Source organism: Melozone crissalis, unplaced genomic scaffold (assembly GCF_028551555.1).
Source record: "Melozone crissalis strain CALT ecotype California unplaced genomic scaffold, PUWL_Pcris_2 ptg000247l_1, whole genome shotgun sequence".
In the NCBI taxonomy this organism is placed as follows: Eukaryota; Metazoa; Chordata; class Aves; order Passeriformes; family Passerellidae; genus Melozone; species Melozone crissalis.
The window spans coordinates 1204191-1229183 of record NW_026536006.1 but is presented as its reverse complement, the minus strand read 5'-3'; the positions used below and the strand labels follow the sequence as shown (position 1 = coordinate 1229183).

The 24993-nt window shown below is 60.8% G+C and overlaps 1 protein-coding gene across 1 annotated transcript; it reads left to right on the top strand.

Moving 5' to 3' along the window:
* The first annotated feature begins 251 nt into the window (after positions 1–251).
* Positions 252–24307, top strand: ADGRA2 (adhesion G protein-coupled receptor A2). Its single transcript, XM_054294397.1, has 19 exons — positions 252–472; positions 11409–11480; positions 15300–15371; positions 15456–15527; positions 15670–15741; positions 16463–16626; positions 16694–16907; positions 17757–17921; positions 18801–19002; positions 19081–19230; positions 19361–19522; positions 19618–19833; positions 20585–20786; positions 21018–21226; positions 21332–21459; positions 21835–21958; positions 22048–22193; positions 22519–22608; positions 23112–24307. The coding sequence occupies exons 1-19, from the start codon at positions 252–254 to the stop codon at positions 24292–24294; spliced, it is 3864 nt and encodes a 1287-aa protein (XP_054150372.1). The 3' UTR covers positions 24295–24307.
* The last annotated feature ends 686 nt before the right edge of the window (positions 24308–24993 follow it).

The following is a 24993-nucleotide window of genomic DNA, read 5'->3' as shown; positions in this document are numbered from 1 at the left end:
GAGCGCTCCGGTGCTGCCGTGGGACCGGAGCATCGCCACTGCCGGTCCTGCGGGACCCCACGGGGCTCCCGCTCGGTGCCGTCGGCGGGGCCGGGGCGGGCCGGGGCGGGCCGGGGGAGGCGCCAGGGCCGGCGGCGGAGCGCGGAGAGCGAGCGGGGGAGGCGGCGCCGCCGGAGCCGCCCCGGGGATCGGGGCGGCGGCGGCGGCGGGCGCGGAGCCGGAGCCCGGAGCCGTGGCCCGGGGCCGGGGCCATGCGGAGGGCGGCGGCGTTGGTGCTGCTGGCGGCGGCGCTGAGCGGCCCCGGGGCCGGCGCTCGGAGCTGCCCCGCGCTCAGCCTGGGCTGTAAGTGCGCGGCCGAGCGGGCCAAGGCGGGCGGCGGCCCCGGAGCGCCCCGGAGGAGGGTGGTCTGCAGCGGAGCGGGGCTGCCCGCGCCGCCCGAGCCGCAGCTGCTGCCCGAGGGCACCGTCACGCTGTGAGTACCGCGAGCGGCAGCGGCCGGGCATCCCCTGTGCCCCGGGCATGTCCCTTGGGCATCTCCCCTATCCCCGGCATCTCCCCCGGGCACCTCCTCGGGCATCCCCTGTGCCCTGGGCATCTCCCCCGGGGCACCTCCCTGGGCATCTCTCCCGGGCATCCCCCCTATCCCCGGCATCTCCCCCGGGTATCTCCCCTGGGCATCTCCCCGCTGCCCCAGGGCACCCTGAGCGGGATAACAGCAGAGCCCACGCGTGGCTGGCGCTGAGCCCTCTCCGTGCCCGGCATCGCCCCGTGCCCGGCAGATGCTGCGGGGACTCGGGCAAAAATTCCTTTTTCCTCTCGGTGCACCCGCGGAAGGGTCGCTCGGTGCTGCGTGGAATGGTTTAATCGCGATAAAGGGTCGCTCTGTGCTGCGTGGTTTAAATCGCGATAAAAGGGTGTCGCGGCTCTGCGCTGCTGAGCTGGAAATGCAGGAAACGCGCTCCTTCTCCCTCCGCAGCGTTCTGCGTGCTGGGGAGCATGTTTTTGTTTGAAAGTCCCTGGAAATATTTCCTGCGAGGCCATCGGGAGCGGTTCATGGCTCTGGCTTTGCCGCTCCATCCCCAAAGGCTCCTCTCTCTCTCCGTGCCGGGGGCTGGGGTTCGGCTGGAGCTGGCAGCCGTGTGCTGCTCGCTGCAGGGTTTATTTATAACTCCAGAGGAGATGTTTGAATTAAAATCTGGATTGGAGGCTGGGCTGGCGGCTCTGCAGCTGGGGGGAGCGTGGCTTTTCCCCAGGCTGTGCTGCAGCCTCGCCCTCCTGCCTGGGGCTGGGGTGGGTGGGACAGAATTGGGTCTGGGGGTGCCTCACATGCCCGAACTCATGGGCTGTGTTGGCATTGCTGTGGTTTTTTGGGTGCTGCTCGCTGCTTTGGGGTGATGGTGGCGCTGAAAGTGACCCCAGTGGCGCCACTGTCCCCACTGGAGTGTGGCTGTGAAGGCACCAGAGCCACAGATGGTGCCGCGAGCAGGGCCTGAGCGCAGCAGCCACACCAAAAGCAGAAATTGTCCCAGAACAGCAGCGCTGATGGGTGTCCTGGGCTTCCCGTGGTGGGGGACACTGGGGGGCTCAGCCAGGTGACACTGGGCTCTCCAGCCCATTTGTGAGCTTTGCTCTTCGTGTTTTTCCTCTTAGGGCCCTTCCTTGTGCGTCAGCCCCCTGCAAACACTCATGGGGGTTCAATCCTTTATCAGTTTGATTTGGGGAAATCATCCCCATGCCACATCCCTGCTCCCAGCTGTTCCCAGCTGTGCAGGGGGCTGTGCTGAGCTCTGGAGGGGCTGGGATGACCGTGCAGAGGCATTAGGGCATTACACGATCCCACTAAAACGTGACATGAAACCTACAGGCGTAGGCAGAAACCTACAAATATGCGGTGACCCTGGCTCTGCTCTCGTGCAGTAAACATGATTTATTCCAAACCCTTTCCAGATGCAGCAATCAAAACCAGAGGCTCCGACGTTGGGAGCGTCTCCTGGAGCCACTGGGGTGCGGGCAGGGAGTGGAGGGGCCCAGGCATGTGGCGAGGGCTGCACGTGCCTTGGGACAGCCTGCTGGGGACGGGCAAATCTTGAATTCTGAGGGTGAGCTGGGTGTGAGCAGGGCTCCTACGTGTGCTCCAGGGTGCCAGGTCCTGTCGGTGCCATGTCCTCTCTGTCCCCAGGGTTCCAGGTCCCCTCTGTCCCCAGGGTGCTCAGCACTGCTGTTGTCCCTGCTTCAGGAAATATGTTTGTGGCAGTGACACAAATCTTGAATTTTGGGGATGAGCTGGGTGTGAGCAAGGATCCTGTGTGTGCTCCAGAGTGCCAGGTCCTGTTTGTGCCAGGTCCCCTCTGTCCCCGGGGTGCTCGAGTCCCCTCTGTCCCCAGGCTGTTCAGATCCCCTCTGTCCCCCAGGGTTCAGGGTCCTCTCTGTCCCTCAGGATGCTCAGGTCCCCTTTGTCCCCTCTGTCCCCAGAGTTCCAGGTCCTGTCTGTGCCAGGTCCCCTCTATCCCCCAGAGTTCCAGGTCCCCTCTCTCCCAGGGTGCTCAGGTCCTCTCTGTCCCCCAGGATGCTCAGGTCCCCCTCTGTCCCCAGGGTTCCAGATCCCCTCTGTCCCCCAGGGTTCAGGGTCCCCTCTGTCCCCAGGGTTCCAGGTCCCCTCTGTCCTCCAGGATTCTCAGATCCCCTCTGTCCCCTCTGTCCCCAGGGTTCAGGGTCCCCTCTGTCCCCTCTGTCCCCAGGGCTCTCAGCGCTGCTGTTGTCCCCGCTGCAGGAAATGTGTTTGTGGCAGCGTCACTTCAAAGCAGAGCCGAGCTCCAGCTCTCATCCGGCCCAGCCTGGAGCCAGGAGCGCTCAGCACGGGGGAGGCTCCTCCCCGCAGGGCAGGGAGGGACGCTGGCCCTGCCCGTGTCCAGCTGTCCACGCTGGGGACAGACAGACACACGGACAGAGAGGCCTGGGTGGCTGCGGGAGGTTCTGTCACCCTGTGGCTCCCTGGCCCTGCCTCCCATTTGGCGTTTCCCACATTCTCTCTTTATTTATCTTTAATTATCAGCCTGTGCTGCAGCTGCTGCGCGTTTACCCCCGTTGAGGAGGGGCAGGGCAGGGCTGGGGCACCAGGGACAGGGGGTGGGGGATCCCTGTGCCCCCAGGGACCTGCCCTGGGCTCAGCATGGCCCTGGTGTCCCAGGAACGGCTGCGAGCTGAGCTGTGGCTCCTCTGCCCTCATAGGGATCTGCAGGGAAGGCTGTGGGGTCCCCTGTGGGATGCAGATTCCCTCTGGGGGCTCTGGGATCCCCTCTGGGGTGCAAAATTCCCCTCTGGGATGCTGTGGGGTCCCCTGTGTGATGCTGTGGTGTCCCCTGTGGGGTGCAAGGTTCCCTCTGGGATGCTGTGGGGCTCCTTCTGGGGTGCAAGGCTCTTTCTGGGGTGCTGTGGTGTCCCCTCTGGGGTCCCCTCTGGGATGCTGTGGGGTTCTCTCTAGGGTAAATGGTTCCCTCTGGAATGCAAGGTTCCTTCTGGGATGCTGTGGGGTTCCCTTTGGGGCTGTGGGGTCCCCTCTGGGATGCTGTGGGGTTCCCTTTGGGATGCAAGGTTCCCTTGGCTCTGGGGAGGGGGTGATGCTCACACATCCCCAGCAGAGGATTCTCTGTGCATGCTCTCCATCACCCACCCCATTTTACCCCCATTTCACACCCAGGTTGTGCCCAGCTCCCTGCAGGGATGAAGGAGGGGTGCCAGCCTTGCTGCTCTGTCACCCGGCTGCGTTGGCAGCCCCAGGGGGATTTGGCACCTCTGGGCCGTGCCTGGGAGGTGCAGGGGCGCTGCAAACCGGGATTAAGGGGATTTAATCCCCCGCAATGAGCCCGTGCCGATCGCCCCATGGAAAAAGCGCCACCTCCCCAACGAGGGCTGGGCCGGCCCCGCTGTCACACGGGCGGGAGCCCAAACCTCTTCCAGATGTGGAATCCCAGCCCTGGCCTCATTTATGTGCACAGCTTGATTGCGCCGAAATTACAGATTGTCTGCAGGGAATAGAGGGCTTTGACTTATGACCAATTTCCAGTTCTACTTGAACTCCCTGCTCCGAGGCTGCTCCATCCCGGGCCCTGCACATGGTTTCCTTCTCAAAGCTTCTTCAGCTTTTTATTTGTTGTTTCTTGGGGCTGCAGCTCCGTCGGGTTTGGGTTTTGCAGGGTCGTGGTGCTGCCCTGAGCATCCCAGCCCAGGCTGGCTCGGCAGGCTCTGCCCTCTCTCCGGGGCTCCTTTTTCCTGTGCTAACAAAAGCCGAGGCTTGGAACAATAATTGTCACCATCCGAAATAGCCCGGAGTGACGCGAGGCTGCAGGAAACGCCCGGGCACGGCGCGGGGAGGGGAAAGAGCCCCCGAGCACCCAAACAGAGCAGGGAGGGAGGGCAGGATCACCCCGGGCTGGGCTTCTGCAGCCCCAGAGGGTGGGAAGGTGTGGGGTCCCCTCTGGGGCCTGTGGGGTCCCCTCTGGAGTGCAAAGTTCCCTCTGGGATGCTCTGGGGTCCCCTCTGGGATGCTCTGGGGTCCCCTCTGGGATGCAAGGCTCCTTCTTGGTGGCTGTGGGATCCTCTCTGGGATGCTGTTGGGTCGCTTTTGGGATACAAGGTCCCCTCTGGGATCCCCTCTGGGGGCTGTGGGGTCCCCTCTGGGATGCTCTGGGGTTCCCTTTGGGATGCAAGGATCCTTCTTGGGGGCTGTGGGGTCCCCTCTGGGATCCAAGGTTCCCTCTGGGATGCTCTGGGGTTCCCTCTGAGATTCTGTGGGGTCCCCTTTGAGGGCTGTGGGGTCCCCTCTGGGATGTAAGGCTCCTTCTGGGCGCTGTGGGCTCCTTGCTGGAATGTGGGTTCCCTTTGAGATGTTGAGGGCCCCTCTGGGATGCTCTGGGGTCCCCTCTGGGATGTAAGGCTCCTTCTGGGCGCTGTGGGCTCCTTGCTGGAATGTGGGTTCCCTTTGAGATGTTAAGGGTCCCTCAGGGATGCTCTGGGGTCCCCTCTGGGGGCTGTGGGGTCCCCTTTGGGACGCTGTGGGCTCCTTGCTGCAATGTGATTCCCCTTGGGATGTTGAGGGCCCCTCTGGGATGTTCTGGGGTCCCCTCTGGGATGCAAGGCTCCTTCTTGGTGGCTGTGGGGTCCTCTCTGGGATGCTGTGGGGTCCCTTTTGGGATACAAAGTCCCCCCTGGGATCCTCTGGGGTTCCCTCTGGGATGCAAGGCTCCTTTTGGGTGCTGTGGGCTCCTTGCTGGAATGTGGGTTCCCCCGGGATGTTGAGGGCCCCTCTGGGATGCTCTGGGGTCCCTCTTGGGATCCAAGGCTCCTTCTGGGTGCTGTGGGCTCCTTGCTGGACTATGGTTCCCCCCTGGATGTTGAGACCCCCTCTGGGACGCTGCAGAGCCCCCCTGGGATTCCGTGGGGTCCCCTCTGGGTGCTGTGGGGTCCTTGCTGCAATGTGGGTTCCCCCTGGGGTGTTGAGGGCCCCTCTGGGGTGCTCTGGGGTCCCCTCTGGGTGCTGTGGGCTCCTTACTGCAATGTGCTTCCCCCCAGGATATTGAGGCCCCCTCTGGGATGCCACAGAGCCCCCCTGGGATTCCATGGGGTCCCTCCGGGTTGCTGCATGCTCTCCCCTGCGGTTCTGCCTCCCCCAGCTCCTTCCTCCCTGCCAGACCCTCCCGCGGCTCTCGGCAGCCCCGGGGCCCCTCTGTTCCCTCCCCAGACCCCGGAGCGGAGCGGCGGAGCCGCGCTGGGGGCTCAGCCCGCTCCGTGTCTGCCGCTCCGGGCATCTGCTCTGAATTACCGGGCTGGGACAGCGGGGCCGGGCCGGGCCCTCCCCGCCCCCAGCGCGGCCCCCCGGCCCTGGGAGCCCCCGTCCGTCCGTCCGTCCGTCTGTCCATCCGCCTCCCCGAGTCCTTTTTTGGTTGGGTCCAGAGGAAGTTTATTGTTTCAGCAGCCCGGTTTCTGGAGCTGTTATTTATCCAAGTGGATTCCAGCACGCTTGAAAAAACAATCTTGGTAGGGTTTTTTTTGTTTTTTTTTTTTTCGTTTTTGGCTGCTCTTTTTGAGATGAAAAAAGAGAAAAAGAAGAGAAGGGATCTGTATCTCTCTGCCGGCAGCCTCGAGGGCTCCAAGCCCCCACGGATAGGGGAACATCAGAGCCATGTTAGAACTCAGGAAGTCAGGATCATTTTTGTTTAGAATTGTAGAACCACTTAGGTTGGAAAAGGCCTCTAAAATCATCGAGTCCAGCCATTAATCCATGGTCACCTTTAACCACATCCTCAAGAGTTTGTGCCTTTTGCATTTATTGATGTTGAAGGTGTGTTCAGGCCTGCATCCCCGGGGTGCGAGGATGCTCCTTGGGGCGCCATCGTTTCCATTTGACTCCTCAAGAGTTTGTGCCTTTTGCATTTGTTGATGTTTCAGGAGTGTCCAAGCCGCATCCCCAGGGTGGGAGGATGCTCCCCCCGGTGCCATCATTTCCATTTGACTCCTCAAGAGTTTCTATATTTTGCATTTATTGATGTTTCAGGTGTGTCCAGGCCTGCATCCCGGGGTGTGAGGATGCTCCTGGGGCTCCCCCCGTCATCGTTTCCGTTTTACTCCTCAAGAGTTTTTGCCTTTTGCTTTTATTGATGTTGCAGGTGTGTCCAGGCCTGCATCCCGGGGTGGGAGGATGCTCCTTGGGGCGCCATCGTTCCCGTTTGACTCCGTGCTCCAGCCCTTAATCCCCGCATTGTCCGCAGGGGCTTTTCCAGCTGCCGCCGCTCAATTAACCGATTATTGTCCCCATGGCGGGGCTGTCACCGGCAGGAGGGGGCTCAGGAGGGTCCCGGGCACCGGGCAGGGTGAAGGAGCCGTTCCCGAAGGAGAAGGGAAGGTTCTGGAGTCTCGGGTTGTTGTTAATTTCTGCCCCAAGATGTGCAGGATGTCTCTGTTTCAGCCCAACTGAAGAACGAGTCTGGACTCTTCACTTTTTGGTCTTGAGGTTGTTTATTAATTCTTATCTGTAAAATTTTCTTTCTGCTCAGCAGGGCAGCCACAGGCACTCTGTGTTGTCCTTTTATACCACAAACTACGTGTAACATATTTACACTTAATTCCCAATACCCATCACCTGTGTTAGACAGTGCACTTCTACTCTAAACCAATCCCCCCAGCAGATCCATCCTCCCAGGGTGTGAAATGCACTGGGGGGCTCTGGGTCTGTCCCCACAGCTGCTGGCCCGTGACCCCCATGGGCTGGGGTTGTGGGCACAGTGACCCCATTGTGTTTTGGAGGGTCTCAGTTGATTTTTGGGAGTTCTCAGGTAATTTGGGGGGATTCTCAGTTAATATTTGGAGGTTCTCAGTTAATATTTGGGGGTTCTCAATTAATTTTTGGAGGTTCTCGGTTAATATTTGGGGGTTCTCAGTTAATTTTTGGAGGTTCTCAACATTTGGAGGTTCTCAATTAATATTTGGGGGTTCTCAGTTAATTTTGGGGGGTTCTCAGTTAATATTTGGAGGTTCTCAGTTAATATTTAGAGGTTCTCAGTTAATTTTGGGGGGTTCTCAGTTAATATTTGGAGGTTCTCAGTTAATATTTGGGTGTTCTCAGTTAAATTTTGGGGATTCTCAGTTAATTTTTGGGAGTTCTCAGTTAATTTTGGGGGGTTCTCAGTTAATATTTAGGGGTTCTCGGTTAATATTTGGGGGTTCTCAGTTAATTTTGGGGGGTTCTCAGTTAATATTTGGCAGTTCTCGGTTAATATTGGGGGGTTCTCAGTTAAGTTTTGGGGGTTCTGAGTTAATATCCTGTAAGAGGACAGTGCCAAGGACCCACACACAGCTCTGCCGCCTGTGGCCATGTGGGAATGGAAAGTGCTGTGGAGCCTGATGAGAACTTCCTGGGGAAAAAAAAAAAAAAAAAAAAAAACAAAAAATCCCTAAAAAACCCAAACACAAAACAATTTGGAACATAATCTCCATGAAACTGGAGAAAACAAAACAAACCCGTGCTGGAGGATGTGGGTTGTGACTGGGGAGTGCGACCCAGATGGCTGCTGTGGGACAGGGGAAGAAAAGAGGAAAAATTTTACTGTGAGAGGGAAATTTTGGGCAAACCATCACTGTCAGAACAGCATTTTTGTGCCAAGGCTTCCTTTTGGTCAAGGATTTCTGCTCCTGGGCAGCACCTGGGTGCCCTGAGCTGGGCAGGGGGACTTTTGCTGGAGGGGCTCCGGGTGTGGATTTGCAGCCTCAGGTTGGGCTGCAGATGCCAGGGGCTGCAAATCCTGCTGGAAATCTTTAAAGGAGGGAGTTGTGGTGTTGTGGCAGAGGTGCAGATGATCCTGAGGGTCTGAGTGAGCCTCCCTGGGCTCGACTGAAGGCTGGGACCCCGGGGCTCCGGTTCTGCCCCCATGGCCGTGGATGCAGCTCCAGGTCGGGCTGCAGATGCCAGGGACTGCAAATCCTGCTGGAAATGTTTTAAGACAGAGTTGTGGTGTTGTGGCAGAGGTGCAGATGATCCTGAGGGTCTGAGTGGGCCTCCCTGGGCTCGGTTGAAGTCTGTGGGTCCAGGGCTCCAGTTCTGCCCCCACGGCCGCAGCTGCAGCCCCATATTGGGCTGGAGATGCCGCAGCCTGCAAATCCTCCTGGAAATCTTTAAAGGGGGAGTTGTGGTGTTGTGGCAGAGGTGCAGATGGTCCCGAGGGTCTGAGCGAGCACCCTGGGCTTGATTGAAGGCTGGGGCTCCGGGGCTCCGTTTCTGCCCCCATGGCCGTGGATGCAGCTCCAGGTCGGGCTGCAGATGCCAGAGGCTGCAAATCCTGCTGGAAATCTTTAAAGGAGAGAATTGTGGTGTTGTGGCAGAGGTGCAGATGGTGCCAGGGGTCTGAGTGAGCCACTCTGGGCTCGGTTGAAGGGTGCGGGTCTGGGGTGGGTCGGGGACCCTGGTTCTGCCACCGGCTTGGGCTGCAGATGCCAGAAGCAGCCAATCCTGCTGGAAATCTCTTTAAGGAGGAGTTGTGGTGTTGTGGCAGAGGTGCAGATGATCCTGAGGGTCTGAGTGGGCCTCCCTGGGCTCGGTTGAAGTCTGTGGGTCCAGGGCTCCGGTTCTGCCCCCACGGCCGCGGCTGCAGCCCCATGTTGGGCTGGAGATGCCAGGAGCTGCAAATCCTGCTGGAAATCTTTAAAGGAGGGAGTTGTGGTGTTGTGGCAGAGGTGTAGATGGTCCTGGGGGTCAGAGTGAGCCTCCCTGGGCTCGGTTGAAGGCTGTGGGTCCGGGGCTCCGGTTCTGCCACCGTGTCGGGCTGCAGATACCAGAGGCTGCAAATCCTACTGGAAATCTTTAAAGGAGGGAATTGTGGTGTTGTGGCAGAGGTGCAGATGGTCCCGAGGGTCTGAGCGAGCCTCCCCGCGGCTCCGGTTCTGCCCCCACGGTCACAGCCCGTGCCCTCGGTTGTGAAACCTCCTGGAACGGAAACCCCTTGGAGCCCTCGGGGACAGCTCGGCCTTGAGCAAATCCCGCACCGATGCCGTGGAGGGGAATTGGGCCGCGCCAGGGGCTGCAGGGGCAGTGCAGCAGCGATGGGACACCCCTGGAAGCTGCCCCGTGCCCTGGGGCGAGCCGAGCCCCGGCACAGAGGGGCCAGGCCGGTCCTGCCGTGGCGTGTGGAAGCAATTTGGGGCCGCCGGACGTTTCCGCTCCCCGCCGGCCGGTGCGGGGCCCCGCGGACGCGCCGGTGCCCGGTGGCGGCTCCTCATTATGAGCGCAGGATGCGGGGGCAGCGCTGCCAGACCCCGGCCCTTCCCTTCCCTCCCCTCCATCCCGATCCCGGTGCCGGTGCCGGTGCCGGTCGTGCCCCGAGCCCCGCGGGCAGCGCGGCCGGAGGGCCCGGGCGGAGCACACAGCGCCCATTGAGCCGGGCCCGCCCGTGTGCAAACAGCCCCGGGCCGCCCTCAATGAGCCCTTTCTGCAGCCGCTCCCCCGGCCGGGCCTCCAGGATGCCCTCCCGGCCCCCGCTCCGCCTCTCGGCCGCCGGTGCCCGCACGGGGTTCCGCTGGTCCCCGAGCGCCGGCTCTGGCTCTGCTAATTGGGCTAATGAGCTTTAATGAGCTCCTGGCTGAATCTCCGCGGGCTGGTGCCCTCCGTCCATTCCTGTCACCCTGCAAGGGGCCCTTTGGAGGGCAAAGCTGTTTGTTTTGGGGTGAAATCTCACTGATGGGAGGCTCCTGGGATGAGCAGCAGGAACTGGGGGGCTCCTTGCAGCTGCAGGTCCTTGGGGTGCCCCCTTGGTGCTGGGGTGGGGGTCACCTCCTGCCCCAGGAACTGCTGGGACCAAGGTGATGCCCCAAGAGGCAGCACAGGGCAGTCAGTCCGTGTGTCCATGGCAGTCAGTCTGTCTGCTCTATGGCAGCCAGTCCGTGTGTTCATGGCAGTCAGTCTGTGTCCGTGGCAGTCAGTCCGTGTGTCCATGGCAGCCAGTCCGTGTGTCCATGGCAGTCAGTCTGTGTGTCCATGGCAGCCAGTCCGTGTGTCCATGGCAGTCAGTCCGTGTGTCCATGGCAGTCAGTCTATGTGTCCATGGCAGTCAGTCTGTGTCCATGGCAGTCAGTCTATGTGTCCATGGCAATCAGTCCGTGTGTCCACGGCAGTCCGTGTGTCCATGGCAGTCAGTCCGTGTGTCCATGGCAATCAGTCCGTGTGTCCACGGCAGTCCGTGTGTCCATGGCAGTCAGTCCATGTGTCCATGGCAGTCAGTCCGTGTGTCCATGGCAGTCAGTCTGTGTCCATGGCAGTCAGTCCGTGTGTCCATGGCAGTCAGTCTATGTGTCCATGGCAGTCAGTCCGTGTGTCCATGGCAGTCAGTCTATGTGTCCATGGCAATCAGTCTGTGTGTCCACGGCAGTCCGTGTGTCCATGGCAGTCAGTCCGTGTGTCCATGGCAGTCAGTCTGTCTGCTCCATGGCAGTCAGTCTGTGTGTCCATGGCAGTCAGTCTGTCTGCTCCATGGCAGTCAGTCTGTGTGTCCATGGCAGTCAGTCCGTGTGTCCATGGCAGTCAGTCCATGTGTCCATGGCAGTCAGTCTGTGTCCATGGCAGTCAGTCTATGTGTCCATGGCAATCAGTCCGTGTGTCCACGGCAGTCCGTGTGTCCATGGCAGTCAGTCTCTCTGCTCCATGGCGTGAGGAGCACACAGAGCGTCCCAACACAGCTCCTGCATCCCCACCTGGCCATGGCATTCCCTGTTCCCACCTGGCCATGCAGGGGACACCTCCGTGGCCACCACAGTGGCACAGCCATGGGTGTCTGTCTGTCCTCGCTCCTGCCAGCCCCTGGGCACTGCTGTGGGGCTGTGGCAGGTGAGGTGACGGCGCTGCCCCTCTCCCTCTGCTCTTCCCACAGGCTGCTGGGCAACAACAAGATCACGGTGCTGGAGAACGGCTCCTTCTTCGGCCTGCGGGCTCTGGAGAAGCTGTGAGTGGGGCTGGGGGGCACCGGGGGGCTTCCAGGGTGGGTGGGAGCGCCATCACTCACGTTCTGCCCCCGATGTGCTGCAGCAGGAGCAGCCCTGCAGTGCAGAATTTGCCCCTGGCACCCCCGGGCATGGCGGGGTATGAAAAGAGACATTGTCCCCCCGAACAAAGTCAACTTTCTTATCTCTCCATGAAAGGCATCTCTATGGAGGGAGCTGCGAGGAGCGGAGATTTATGGCCCCCAGATGGGTTTGATCTGTAGGTATGCAGGCGCGGGGACCGGCACTGAGGGCGTTTTGTTCCCCGCTGCCGTGGCCCTGAGAGGGTCTCACACATTCCTGAGCTCTGTGGGCTCTGTGGAAACCCCCACAGGAGAGGCATCACCTTGGGGACACCACCCCACAGAGCAGATGCACGTAGCTCTGCACCCCCCTAAAGGTCTCCATGTCCTGGGGGTCTCAGCTGTCCCAGGGATGAGCAGGGCTCTGCACCCCCCATGAGTCTGGGGTGCCCCTAAAGCTCTCCATGGCCTGGAGGGTCTCAGCTGCTCTGCACCCCCATGAGCCCGGGGTGCCCCTAAAGGTCTCCATGTCCTGAAGGGTCTCAGCTGCTCTGCACCCCCCTAAGGGTCTCTCCATGTGCTGGGAGAGCATCTGCCCCAGAGAGGAGCAGGGCTCTGCACCCCTGTGAGCCTGGGGTCCCCCTAAGGGTCTCCATGTCCTGGAGGGTCTCAGCTGCCCCAGGGAGGAGCAGGGCTCTGCACCCTCGGGAATCTGGGGTCCCCCTAAACTCTCCATGTCCTGGAGGGTCTCAGCTGCTCTGCACCCCCCGTGAGCCCAGGGTGCCCCTAAAGCTGTCCCTGTCCTGGGAGAGCAGCTGCCCCAGGTCGCCCCCTGCCCACACGGGGTCAGAGGGGCCCGGCCCGGGCGGGCAGCGCTCCCCCAGCCCCGCCGCGCCTGATTGCCCCCGGCAGGAGCCATAATTGCTCTCATGGGGTCGCTTCGGGGCCGTGCCCCATGGGGAGCCCGTGTTGGGGGCTGCAGCGCCCCTCGCCCCCCATCCTAAAGCTGGCAAGGTCTCTGCCCACCCTGGCACCCACCGTGGGGGCTTTGGGGTCGCAGCAGAGCGGGGTGAACCCCATTCCCTGCGTGTCAGGGGTGCCCCCACGGCCTCCTCCCCCCGGCTTGGCATCCGCGGTGATTTGTAGCGGCGTAATGAGATTAATGAGTCTGAGCGGGGACGGTATGCGGCGGCTCATTAGCAGGGAGAGCCCCGCTTGGGAACGGCCCCGGGGGGGTGCCAGGGGGCTCGGTGGGTGACAGCGGGGACAAGGACGGGCTCTGTCCGTCCGTCCGTCCGTCCGTCTGTCTGTGCTGGGCTGCAGTGGACGCTCAGGGAGTTGTGGGCTCACTCCAGGCAGTGATTTAGGATGGTTCGGGTCCTCGGGGCCGGGGTTTGCTGCACTGGCGTCTCTGTGCCCTCGTGGTGGTGATTGGGGTCCCCTTGCAAATGTGGGGTCCCCTTGCAAAAGTGACACTGAGCTGCTGCTGCTGGCTCTCCTGCCCCTGCCTGGGGGAGGAGGGGGCTCGGGACCGCAGGAAATGCAAAAGCAAACGCGCAGGGCAGGGAAAAGCGGAGCCTTATCGGAAACCAGCAGCAGCCCCGGCCCGCGGGAGGAAGTGCCGGGGTGAGGAAGGGAGGAAGGCCAGCCTGGCTGCAAACCCTGGGGCCCAGCATGGTCCCAGGCCGGTCCCATCCCCATCTGGGGGTCCTGCAGCCCCTAGACCCCCCAAACCTGAGCCAGGTTTGTCAATGGAGATGTATTCTGGCTGGCAGGGTGTTCTAGGGGGGCTCTGGGGGTGGGAATCCCTGGGAAACCCAGCAGGATGGGGGCCAGGGGGTTTGCAGGATGGGGATTTTCAGGATGGAGTTTGCAGGATGGGGGATTGCAGGATGGGAGTTTGCGGGACGGGGGTTTGCAGAATTGCAGGATGGGGATTTGCAGGATGGGAATTGCAGGATGGGGGTTTGTGTGATGGTGATTTGCAGGACGGGGACCAGGGGGTTTGCAGTACGGGGTTTGTAGGATGGGGTTTGCGGGATGGGGGTTGTAGAATTGCAGGACGGGGTTTGCAGAATGGGGATTTGCAGGATGGGGTTTGCAGGACGGGGTTTGCAGGATGGGGATTTGCAGGATGGGGTTTGAAGGATGGGGGATTGCAGGATGGGAGTTTGCGGGATGGGGATTTACAGGATGGGAATTGCAGGATGGAGGTTTGTGGGATGGGGTTTGCAGGACGGGGGTTTGGAGGATGGGGTTTGTAGAATGAGGGCCAGAGGGTTTGAAGGACGGGGGTTTGCGGGACGGGGTTTGTGGCAAGGACACTCCTGCTGGTGCAGGTGGCGGTGCAGGTGAGAGCGGAGCTGTTCCTTCAGCACCAGCGCTCACCTGTGCGCACCTGCCTGCCCAGGACGGCCGTCTGTCTGTCTGTCCGGGAGCGGCGGCCGTGCTGGGCAGGGCTCTGGCATCAGCCGATAGGGCCGGGGTGACCCGGCTGCGTCTCCTCTGGCCGAGGGGCCCCTCTCGTGTCTCTGCCCCTCGCACCCCGCTCCCCATCCCGGTTTGGAGCTGTGGCTCAGGGGGTGTCCCCAGAGCTGCAGAGACCCAGCGAGGAGCTATAAATCAACACGGCTCCACATGGATCCCATTTCCTCTCCCGGACAGCCCCGGTGCTCTGCAGAAGCTGCCGCCGGTCCCAGAGGGTGCCCAGAGCGGCCGATGCCACCAGTGCTGCCCACGGTGCCACCAGTGCTGCCAGGCGAGCCCCTGATTAGATGTGCGCCTGTAATCAGGCTAATTGCTCCAAGGAGCTGCCCGGGGCTGTGCTCTTATCGCGCACAGGGGAGATAAGCCGGCGGGAGGAAGCAATGTGGGGCTGGTGCCAGCAGCCAGAGCCAGCGTGTGGGGACACCCACAGCGCACCCAGGGGCAGCAGATGCCCCTTCCCTGCATCCCTCAGAGAGATAACGAGAGAGAAATGGGATGGAAAGCTGCTCAAAGGCCTCGCAGGGGGTGGGCAGCACCTGGAGGGGCCATGGAGTGTAGGAATGTCGGGGGGTAGGACAGTTGGGATGGATGAAGAGGAGAAATCCCTGCAGCCAGGTGGTGGAATTTGGGGTTTATTGCAAAGGGCCCTGCTGGGAGCTGCCAGGCACAGCTCAGAGCAGGCCTGAGAGAAGAGAGGGGGAGAGAGGATGAGAGGGTAAGAGAGTGAAGTTCCCCTTACAATACAATAAATCTTCTTCTGTGTTGAATATTCTGATTCTCACTAACCAATCTAGTCCAAGATACAAATCCTACAGCATTTCCATACAGCCTATAAGAATCATTACATTACCACACTGTGTTACATTTTAAACCCTACAAACTCCTCTTTGGGCCCCTTCTGCCAAGCTGTAGGGTCTGCTCTGACCCTTGGAGCTGTCTGCAAGCAGAGGGTGTTGTTCCATCAAAAGGGGATTACCTTCAGCCAGCCACACCATTGTTTTCCAGTTGTTCAGTAATTGAGGGATCTCAAAGCTTGCTTTCATTTCCATCTCGCTTATAGTTTCTATATTCTCAGAATCTTTTGCCAGACAATCATATTTTTAAGGCTTTCCTGTTCCATCTTCCCCAACAATGGAGGGGATGGGGTGGGGGTGGCACGGGTGTGCTCATGCTCTCAGAGCTGTGTCTCCTGGAGATGGGGCTCCCCCAAAACACCCCCCAGAGATGGGGATCCCTGCAGCACACCCCAGAGCTCTGCCTGTCTCCCCCCAGGGACCTGAAGAACAACCTGATCAGCACAGTGCAGCCAGGCGCCTTCCTCGGCCTCCCCGAGCTGAAGCGGCTGTAAGTGCTGGGGCTGGCCCTGGGGACAACAACGGGGACACTGGGGCATCCCCAGCCCTGATGGCCCCTCCGCTCTCCTGGCAGGGACCTCTCCAACAACCGCATCGGCTGCCTCAGTGCCAGCGTCTTCCAGGGCCTCCACAACCTCCTCCGGCTGTAAGTGGCTCCCTGGGGACATCCTGGCCAGCCCTGTCCCCTCTCCTGAGAGCCAGGGGGTGTCCCTGGTGTCCCCACAGGTGTCCCCTCTCCCAGCAGCCCCCTGGCCACCTCCATGCCATCTTTCTCTCCCATTTCACAGGAACATGTCTGGAAATATCTTCTCCAGCCTCCCGCCCGGTGTTTTTGACGAGCTCCCCTCGCTGAAAGTCGTGTGAGTTGGTGCCCTGGGATTCCAGCACCTGGGGAGGGGTCCCTGCCGAGGGTCTCAGGGCTGGTGGGTGACACCATCCTCTTGCTTTGCCACCATCCCCTTGCTTTGCCACTCTTCTGAGGGTCTCAGGGCCTGTGGGTGCCCCAGCCCTGCAGTGACACCATCCCTTGTAGGGACTTTGCCACCTTGCCAAGGGTCTCAGGGTCCATGGGTGCCCCAGCCCTACAGTGCCAGCATCCCCTTGCTTTGCCACCCTTCTGAAGGTCTCAGGCCCTGCAGTGACACCATCCCCTTGCTTTGCCACCCTGTAGTGACACCATCCCTTGTAGGGACTTTGCCACCTTGCCAAGCATCTTAGGGCTGGCAGATGTCCCAGCCCTGCAGTGACACCATCCCTTGCTTCGCCACCATCCCCTTGCTTTGCCACCCTGCCGAGGGTCTCAGGCCCTGCAGTGCCACCATCCCTTGCAAGGACTGTGCCACCCTGCCAAGGGTTTCAGTGCCACCATCCCTTGCAAGGACTGTGCCACCTTGCCAAGGGTCTCAGGGCTGGCAGATGTCCCATGGCTACCCCTGCCCTGCAGTGACACCATCCCTTGCTTTGCCAGCCCTGCAGTGACACCATCCTGGGCGGGTGGGTCCCCCAGCCCTGCAGTGCCACCATCCCTCGCAGGGACTTTGCCACCCTGCCGAGGCTCTCAGTGCCACCATCCCCTTGCAGGGACTTCGCCACCGAGTACCTGACGTGCGACTGCAACCTGCGCTGGGTGCTGCGCTGGGCCCGCGAGCGGCCGGCGCAGCTGTCGGAGCGCACGGCGTGCGCCTTCCCCGGGCAGCTGCGCGGCGTGGCGCTGCGAGGGGCGCGGGACGGGCAGCTCCGCTGCGGTGAGCCGGGGCCGGGGCGGGGGCGGCGGCGGCGGCGGCGGCGCGGGCTCACCTGTGTCCCCCGCAGCGGGAGCCCCGGAGCTGCACACGCACCAGCTGATCCCGTCGCTGCGCCAGGTGGTGTTCCAGGGCGACCGGCTGCCCTTCCAGTGCACGGCCACCTACCTGGATAACAGCACGCAGATCCGCTGGTTCCACAACCGGCAGCCCGTGCGGGAGGATGAGCAGACGGGTGTCATCGTGGAGGAGAGTCTCATCCATGATTGCACCTTCATCACCAGGTCAGAGGTGGGGCCGGGATGGGAGCGGGGATGGGATGGAGATGGAATTGGGATTGAGATGGAATTGGGATGGAGATGGAATTGGGATGGAGATAGCGATGGTATGGGAATGGAGATGACCACAGGAGTCAGGTGTGTGCGTACCTGTGGGAATCCACAAAATCAGAGGGTTTTGGGAAAGCTGCAAAAGGCCTCAGAGACAGCAGAACTGTGATTGGAGCTAAGCAGCAGCCATGAGATTGGTCAGCAGAAAAATTATTTAAAAGAACTACAGTAAATAAAAATTATTTATGTAGAAAAGCAAGGACAAATAAAACAGTAATCTGTTTATTAACCCTTACCTAGAATAACTCTCTAAGCTACAGAAAAGTTTATCTAGCAAGATATTAGGAAGGTTGAAGCTTAATAATGGAGCTCTGTGTGTTGTGTTTTAAGGCTTACAAGCAGGTATTGTATTTGACATAAGCAAGCATTGTTTTAACCATGTGTGCTTATAGGGGTTGGATATAAATACTGTCAATGTGCTTTTACTTTGTGTGATTGGTCAAAAAACTTATAAAGTGAGTTGTAACATTAAATTCTGGGTCTGCTGGCTGGGATGTGAGCTGGTGGCATCTTCCCATTGTCATAACCATGGAATGAGCCTGATGCTGGAAAATCAAACAGCTCAAGGCACGTTCCCAGCAGTCCTGTCCTGTTTGTGATTTGTACAGAGCCCCCAGCTGGGGTCAGGTACAGAGTGCTGTGGGTGGGCTGCAGAGTGTGGGCACCTTTGGTGCTCCATGGCCTGTGTCCCCCTGTCCCCAAGCCTGGGGGATCACCGTGCCAGCCCCTCTCCTGTGCCCGCAGCGAGCTCATCCTCTCCAACATCCACGTCTCCGCCAACGGCGAGTGGGAATGCGCCGTGTCCACCTCGCAGGGCAACGTCAGCAAGAAGGTGGAGATCGTGGTGCTGGAGACCTCTGCATCCTACTGCCCTGCCGAGAGGGTCACCAACAACCGCGGGGACTTCAGGTGAGGCCCCGGGTGGCACAGGTGTGGCGGCAGGGGGGACACACGGAGAGTGAGTGGTGCGTGCGGGGCCCCGCTGGCCGCAGGTGACCGCGCGTCTGGTAGCGATTACCGGGGCGGCTTTTGAAGGGCTTCCCGTGCCGGCGGCGCAGCCTGGCTCCAGCAGCAGAGGTGTTGGAATTTCTCTGGCGCGAGACGAAAGGCTCCGGGCGGCCGCCGTAACCCCGGCGGGGCCCTTACGGAATATAAATTATTGGCACACGCAATGTGGATTAAATTAGCGGTGCCCCCCCTCTGCCCGCTGCTTTCCCCCTGTGCTGCTGGAGCCGAGCGGGACATGGGGCTGGGGAGGGTGAGGATTTTGGGGGAGCACCACGCCAGCATTCCCAGAGCCCAGGGGTGCTGAGGGGGTTGCAGTGTTGCGGTGTGATGTTTATAGCCTGTTTCAGTCATCCTGGTTCTTTCCCCAGGTGTGCCAATTACCTCTCCCTTGCACAAAACCGCGTGGTTGCTGTGTTTTTTAACCCCAGGGAGAGGGAAGGGTTTAACCCCAGGGAGAGGGAAGGGAAGGGATAGGGATCCCACCAACCAGGTAAGGTAGGGGGAAGTCTCAGGGGACAAATGACACCTGGATGGCCCAATGTCCCCAGGGCTAAGAGGCATCTTTTGAACTTTGCCAATCACTCCAGCCCTTGCTGGAATGCCAAGATTGACAGACAGCTCTCAGCAAGGGAGGGGAATGGAGAGGTTGTTGGCACACCTGGGCAAGGAACCAGGATGACTGAAACAGGCTGTTACATCACACCGGCGCACAGGGGCAGCACGGGGGGAGCAGGCTCGGGGCAGGGCTGCCCCGGGGTCACCGTGTGGTGCCCACCGCAGGTGGCCCCGCACCCTGGCGGGGATCACGGCCTTCCAGCCCTGCCTGCAGCACCCGTTCGCCGCGGGGCCGGCGGGCGCGGGCGCGGCGGGCGAGAAGCAGGCGTGGCGGCGCTGCGACCGCACCGGGCGCTGGGAGGACGGCGACTACTCCCACTGCCTCTACACCAACGACATCACCCGCGTGCTCTACACCTTCGTGCTGGTGAGTGGGGGGCCCGGGGGCTCGGCTGTGAGCCCCAGTGAGCCCCCAGTGACCCACCGTGGCCGTGCCACCCTGCAGATGCCCATCAATGCCTCCAACGCCCTGACCCTGGCTCACCAGCTCCGCGTCTACACGGCCGAGGCAGCCAACTTCTCAGACATGGTTGATGTCCTCTACGTGGCCCAGATGATCGAGAAGTTTATTGGCTACGTGGACCAGATCAAGCAGGTAAGGAGCACTGCGGGTGTCCCCTGCCTGCCCCAGTGCAGCCTGGTGTTTTTGGGGCAGAAAAGCGTGAATTGGGGTGTTTCCTCGGGGGACGGCGGTAGCTCTTTGCAGAGCTGCTTGCTGTCCCCAGCTGACAGACGTGATCGTGGAGATGGCCAGCAACATCATGCTGGTGGACGACCACATCCTGTGGATGTCCCAGAAGGAGGAGAAGGCCTGCTCCAGCATCGTGCGCTCCCTGGAGAGGATCGCGGCGCACACGCTGGGCAGCAACTCCCAGCACATGGCAGTGGTGAGGGGGAGCGCAGGGGGCTGGGTGGGGTCTCTGGCCGTGCCAGGGGCTCTGTGCCCATGCCAGGGCTGATGATCTCTCCGTGGTGCTGGCAGAACTCTCGCAACATCGCCTTCGAGGCGTACGTGGTGAAGCCCGAGAGCTACGTGGGGCTGAGCTGCGTGGCCTTCCAGCGGTGGGATGGGACCCCGAGCCCCCCAGGACGGCCCACCCAGGCCGAGCGGGGGGCAGAGCCCACCCCTGACCAGCAGCTCCGGCTGCGCTGCACCACGGGGCGCCCCAACATCTCCCTGAGCAGCTTCCACATCAAGGTACGGGAATGACATTTTTGACAAAATATTTTTGGTCAAATAATTAAACCATATATCCCTACATTATCCAAATCACTTGTCATCAATACACTTTCAATTAGTCTTCCTCTATATTTCCTAGTATCAAAAACAATAATCAACCATCATCATCACTCTATAACCACCCCCAAATAGACATGTCCCTGAGCAGCTTCCACATCAAGGAATGGGCTCGGGGGGCTGGGGTTGGGGGCTGGGGTCGAGGGGATGGGCTTGGGGGCTTGGGGTCAGGGGCTGTGCTTGTAGGTACCCTCCCATCCCACATCACATCAATCCAAAACTCCTCCACATGAAAACATCTCCTCATAGCCCTCCGCATAATCCCCATGATGCTTCTAATCCTTAAACCCGAACTAATCTCCATCATCCCCATGTGCAAGTATAGTTTTAACCAAAACATTAGACCATGGCTCTAAAAATAGAAGTTAAACCCTTCTTACCTGCCGAGGAGAGGTAAAACCAGCGAGAGCTGCTAACTCTTGTATCTGAGTATAAAACCTCAGTCTCCTCACTTTCAAAGGCTAATAGTAACCCAATGGTCTTAGGAGCCACTCATCTTGGTGCAAATCCAAGTGAAAGCAATGGACCTCTCACTAGTCCTAAACCTCAAAAACACCCCCAGCACAATCACAAACACATTTAAAGCTTCCTTTTTAATCAGGGGGGTCGGGGGCTGGGGTCTGCCCCCGCTCACCAGTGCCTGCACCCGCAGAACAGCATCGCCCTGGCCTCCATCCAGCTGCCGCCCACCCTGTTCTCCAGCCCCATCCCAGCCACACCCGGGGCCGACTGCAAGCTCCACCTGCTGGTGTTCCGAAACGGGAAACTCTTCTGCAGCACCGGCAACTCCTCGCGCCTGGCCGACGATGGCAAACGCCGCAGCGTGGCCACGCCGGTCATCTACGCCGGGACCTGTAAGGGCGGCATGGAGGGGGGCTTGGGGTGCCCCCTGGGGCTCCTGGGGCATTGTGCTGGTGCTTGGGGTGCTCCATGGGGCTCCCTGGGGCGTTGTGCTGGTGCTGAGCCGTCCCTGGGGTCCTCATGGGGAGGTGGCAATGTGTGGATGTCCCCTGTGCCCAGCCCCTCTGAGGGTGCAGGTGGAGGGGTGTCACTTGTGCTGCTGAGCTGGTTTTCTGTGGCTGCAGATGGCTGTGGAGTGGGGAACCTGTCCGAGCCGGTGGCCGTGTCCCTGCGACACCCCGGGGAGGGCACGGACCCCGTGGCTGCCTACTGGAACTTCGAGGTGCTGGGGGGCATGGGGGGCTGGAGCGCTGAGGGGTGCCAGCTGGCTGCCCGTGAGCCCAACGTCACCTCCCTGCACTGCCGGCACCTCAGCAACGTGGCCGTGCTCATGGTAGGTGTGGGGACGGCACCGGGGGGGGGAGGGAGGGTGATTGTGGGGGTGTCGGGGGCACAGGGCTGCTCTGTGGGGTCTGACGGGCTGTGCTGTGCTGTGCAGGAGCTCAGTGGCTTCCCCAGCGAGGCACAAGGCGCTGTGGAGGTGCTGCACCCAGCCATGTACACCTGCACGGCCGTGCTGCTGCTCTGCCTCTTCACCACCATCATCACCTACATCGTCCACCACGGGTGAGGGAGTGTCCAGTGCCTGAGCTGCTGCTCTGGGGGCTGGGCTGGGCTGGGGGTCTCTGTGGGCAGTGGGAGCAGCTCCCCAGGTGCCCCAGCTCCCCAGGTGCTTCTCCCCATACCAGGAGAAGGTGTAGGGGCATGGCCATGCAGTGACACGGCCCTTTAGGACAGGGGTTCTCAGGACAGTGAGGGAGCACATTCTCAGAGAATGTGCTGCCCAACAAGTGGCCCTGGGTCCTGCTCCTTTGCCTGTGTGCATGCACGTACCTGTACATCCCCTCCAGGCTGCTGGTGCCTCCCCCAGGTGCAGCATTTGTGGCTCTCTCAGGACCAGGTAGGATCTCACAGGTGCCCTCTGTGCTCTCGCTCTTGCAGCACCATCCTCATCCCGCGCAAGGGCTGGCACATGCTGCTGAACCTGTGCTTCCACATCGCCATGACGGCCGCCGTCTTCGCGGGAGGCATCACCCTCACCGGCTACCGGGCCGTGTGCCAGGCCGTGGGTACCGGGCAGCGCCCAGCCCTGTGTGGGCACCGGGCACCGGGGGGCTGCGGCATCCCCGCGCCAACCGCCGCCTCCTCCCGCAGGTTGGCATCATCCTGCACTACTCGTCGCTCTCCACGCTGCTCTGGATGGCGGTGAAAGCCCGAGTGCTCTACAAGGAGCTGAGCTGGAAGGCGCCGCAGCAGCCAGACAGGGATGCGTCCCAGGCAGCCCCCAGACCCATGCTGCGGTACAGACCCCTCTGCCCCCGCCTCCAGCAACCCTCTCCACCCCCATCCTATTCCCTCTTCTATCCAACAACCTCAGAAATACCGCCAGCACAATCAAAACTTCCTTCTTAATCAGCCTAATCCCAATAACAAATTACATCCACTCCGGAACACAAAGCCTCACCTCCTTCTGGGAATGAAAGTTCATCATCAACTTCAAAATAAGTTCATCAATAAAATCCCCATCAGGCCCTCAGAGGCTCAAGGGGCTGGGGTGGGATTTGCTGCCCTGGACGAGCCCATGCCGTGCTCTCCAGGTGTCGCTGATATTTACCCTCCCCGCAGGTTCTACCTGATCGCTGGTGGCATCCCCCTCATCATCTGTGGGATCACAGCAGCTGTCAACATCCAAAACTACCACGACAACAACCCCTAGTAAGTGTCCCTGCTCGACCCTTCCTCCCTCCCATGTGGGTGGCCTCTATCTGCTGGGGCAGGGAACTGGTGGCACTGGGAATCTGGAGAAGTTTGGGGAAAGGTCAGTGAGTTTTTTCCTGAGAGTTACTGGGAAAAAATCGTCCAGGCAGCCGGCACAGCTCCACAGGGCCGATCTCCTCTACTGGGACTAGTAAATGCTTTAGCTGGGTGTGGGGAGTAGCTCTGTTATTCCAGGTCATGTCAATTGGGCTAGAGTTTGGCATCAAGACGATCTTGTATTAACAGACATTTTTCAGGTGTAAGCTGAATGCTTTTGTTTAAGCTACATCTTGGTAGCCTAAGTGCACCTTGCAGTACACTTACCTTGTTACAACTTACCTTGTTACGACTTACCTCATCTTTGGCTGGATAACTCATGAGCTTATGAGAGCCCTGCCATGAGGGCAGAGGTGCCCTCTGAGCCGCTCCAGGCCGCTCAGAGCCCCTCTCCTCCCGCACAGCTGCTGGCTGGTGTGGCGGCCCAGCCTGGGCGCCTTCTACGTCCCCGTGGCTTTCATCCTGCTCGTCACCTGGATTTATTTCCTCTGTGCCGGGCTCAGCCTCCAGTGCCGCCCCTCGCACCAGAAGGACATCCCGGAGCCGCTGGAGCCCCCGCCGCGACTGGGGGCCACCGGTGACCTCCTGACAGACTCTGGCTCCATCTCGGTGACGCTGAACTCGGGGCCACCCTGCCCTGAGGGGGACGGTGTGTACTCCCTGCAGGTGCAGTTCTGGGCTCTGGTGGCCACCCACGCCCTGTACGTGGCCCTGTGGACGTTCGGCGCCATGGCCGTGTCCCAGCGCTGGTACCTGAGCATCGTCTTCAGCTGCCTCTACGGCGTCACCGCCGTGGCGCTGGGGCTCTTCATCTTCATCCATCACTGCCTGCGCCGCCGGGACGTGCTCAGCTCCTGGTTCTCGTGCTGCCCCTCGTACCGCAACGCGCTGCCCATGCAGGCCTACGTGCACCCCGGGCTGGGGCCGGAGGACGGCTCGCAGGTCTTCATCGGCTGCGAGCCGGAGGCCGCTCGCTCCGGAGCCTCCTCATCCTCCTCACCCAGCAGCGCTGGCTCTGCCGGAGGCCGCTGCAAGCTCACCAACCTGCAGGTCGCCCAGAGCCAGGCGGAATCGCGGCCGCCGCCCTGCCCGGAGCCGGACACTGCCGATGGGAAGCCAGTCAGGCACAGCAGCAACGTGCACGGCCGCAGGAGCCACCGCGGCAGGACGAAGCCGTGCCGCGACGGGAAGCACCACCGCTTGAAAATGCTGCGGGGCCCCTCGGAGCACCCGTCCAGCGAGAGCGGCAGCCTCCACAACAGCCACTCCGAGAGCTACCCCAGCGGCAGGACCAGCCCGGCCAGGATGGGGATGCCGCAGGACGGGGATGCGCTGCCCAGCCCCTCGGAGGGCAGCGATGGAGGGAGGAGGATGGCCGACATCAGCGAGGCTCGCCGGAGGAGCGGCAGCCGGGACAACCTGCGGCCGGGTGGAGCTGAGAGGGAGGCGAAGCGGCGCTCGTACCCCCTCAACGTGGGCAGCCACAACGGCGGCCTCAAGGGCAGCAAGTACGACATCAACCTGGCCAGCGCCGACAGCGTGGCCGGCATGAAGACCGGCCTGTGGAAGAGCGAGACCACCGTGTGAAGGTGGGGAAGGACGGACAGACGGCGTTTTCCCGTTTTCCTCGTGCACTAGCAGGGATGGGCGGCACAGCCGGGGGGCACAGCACGACCCCGGGCCCACCCATCACCCCGAGCTTTTCCAGCAGCGGTGCAGGAATTGCAGCCGTGCTTTCATCGCTCCTGCATCTCACTTGAGATTGATCCTAAAATGCTATTTTATATTCTACAGAGGAAATGTCTATTTTTCAAAGCTATATTATTGAATGTATATATGTATAGACAGAGCCGTAGGTGACGCCAGGGCCCCGCTCCCGGCCCCGGGTGCCACGACTGCAATATTCCCGCCGAGGGACCACTCCAAGTGCCCTTCACGTGCAGGCACACAGCCCCAGGATGAGCACACTGCTTCTGGAGAGCAGCTGCTGCCTCTGGAACGTTCCTGCTGTGCCAGCCCTGGGGGCTGCGCCGTGCCAAAGCCATATTGCAAAGCCAAGCACAAGGTAAGAGGAGCCTCAACTCCAAGGTGAGGTGATTGTCTGCACTGCTTTAATGCCAGACACTAAAATAAGGGCCTGGAAAGGCTCCAGACACTAAAACCACAGCCAGAAAATGCTCCCAGGCCCTCAGAGGCTCAAGCCATGCAGTGGGGTGGGCTGGCAGACCTGTGCTGCTGCCAGGACTGACCCTCTGTGCCAAAGCACCAAAGAACCAAGAGGCGGGA

Coding starts and splice junctions, on each gene's coding strand:
- ADGRA2 (XM_054294397.1), top strand. CDS start 252: ATGCGGAGGGCGGCGGCGTTGGTGCTGCTGGCGGCGGCGCTGAGCGGC. Junction 15,372..15,455: donor CTCCCCGAGCTGAAGCGGCT/GTAAGTGCTGGG, acceptor CTCTCCTGGCAG/GGACCTCTCCAACAACCGCA. Junction 19,834..20,584: donor TGAGCAGCTTCCACATCAAG/GTACGGGAATGA, acceptor CTGCACCCGCAG/AACAGCATCGCCCTGGCCTC.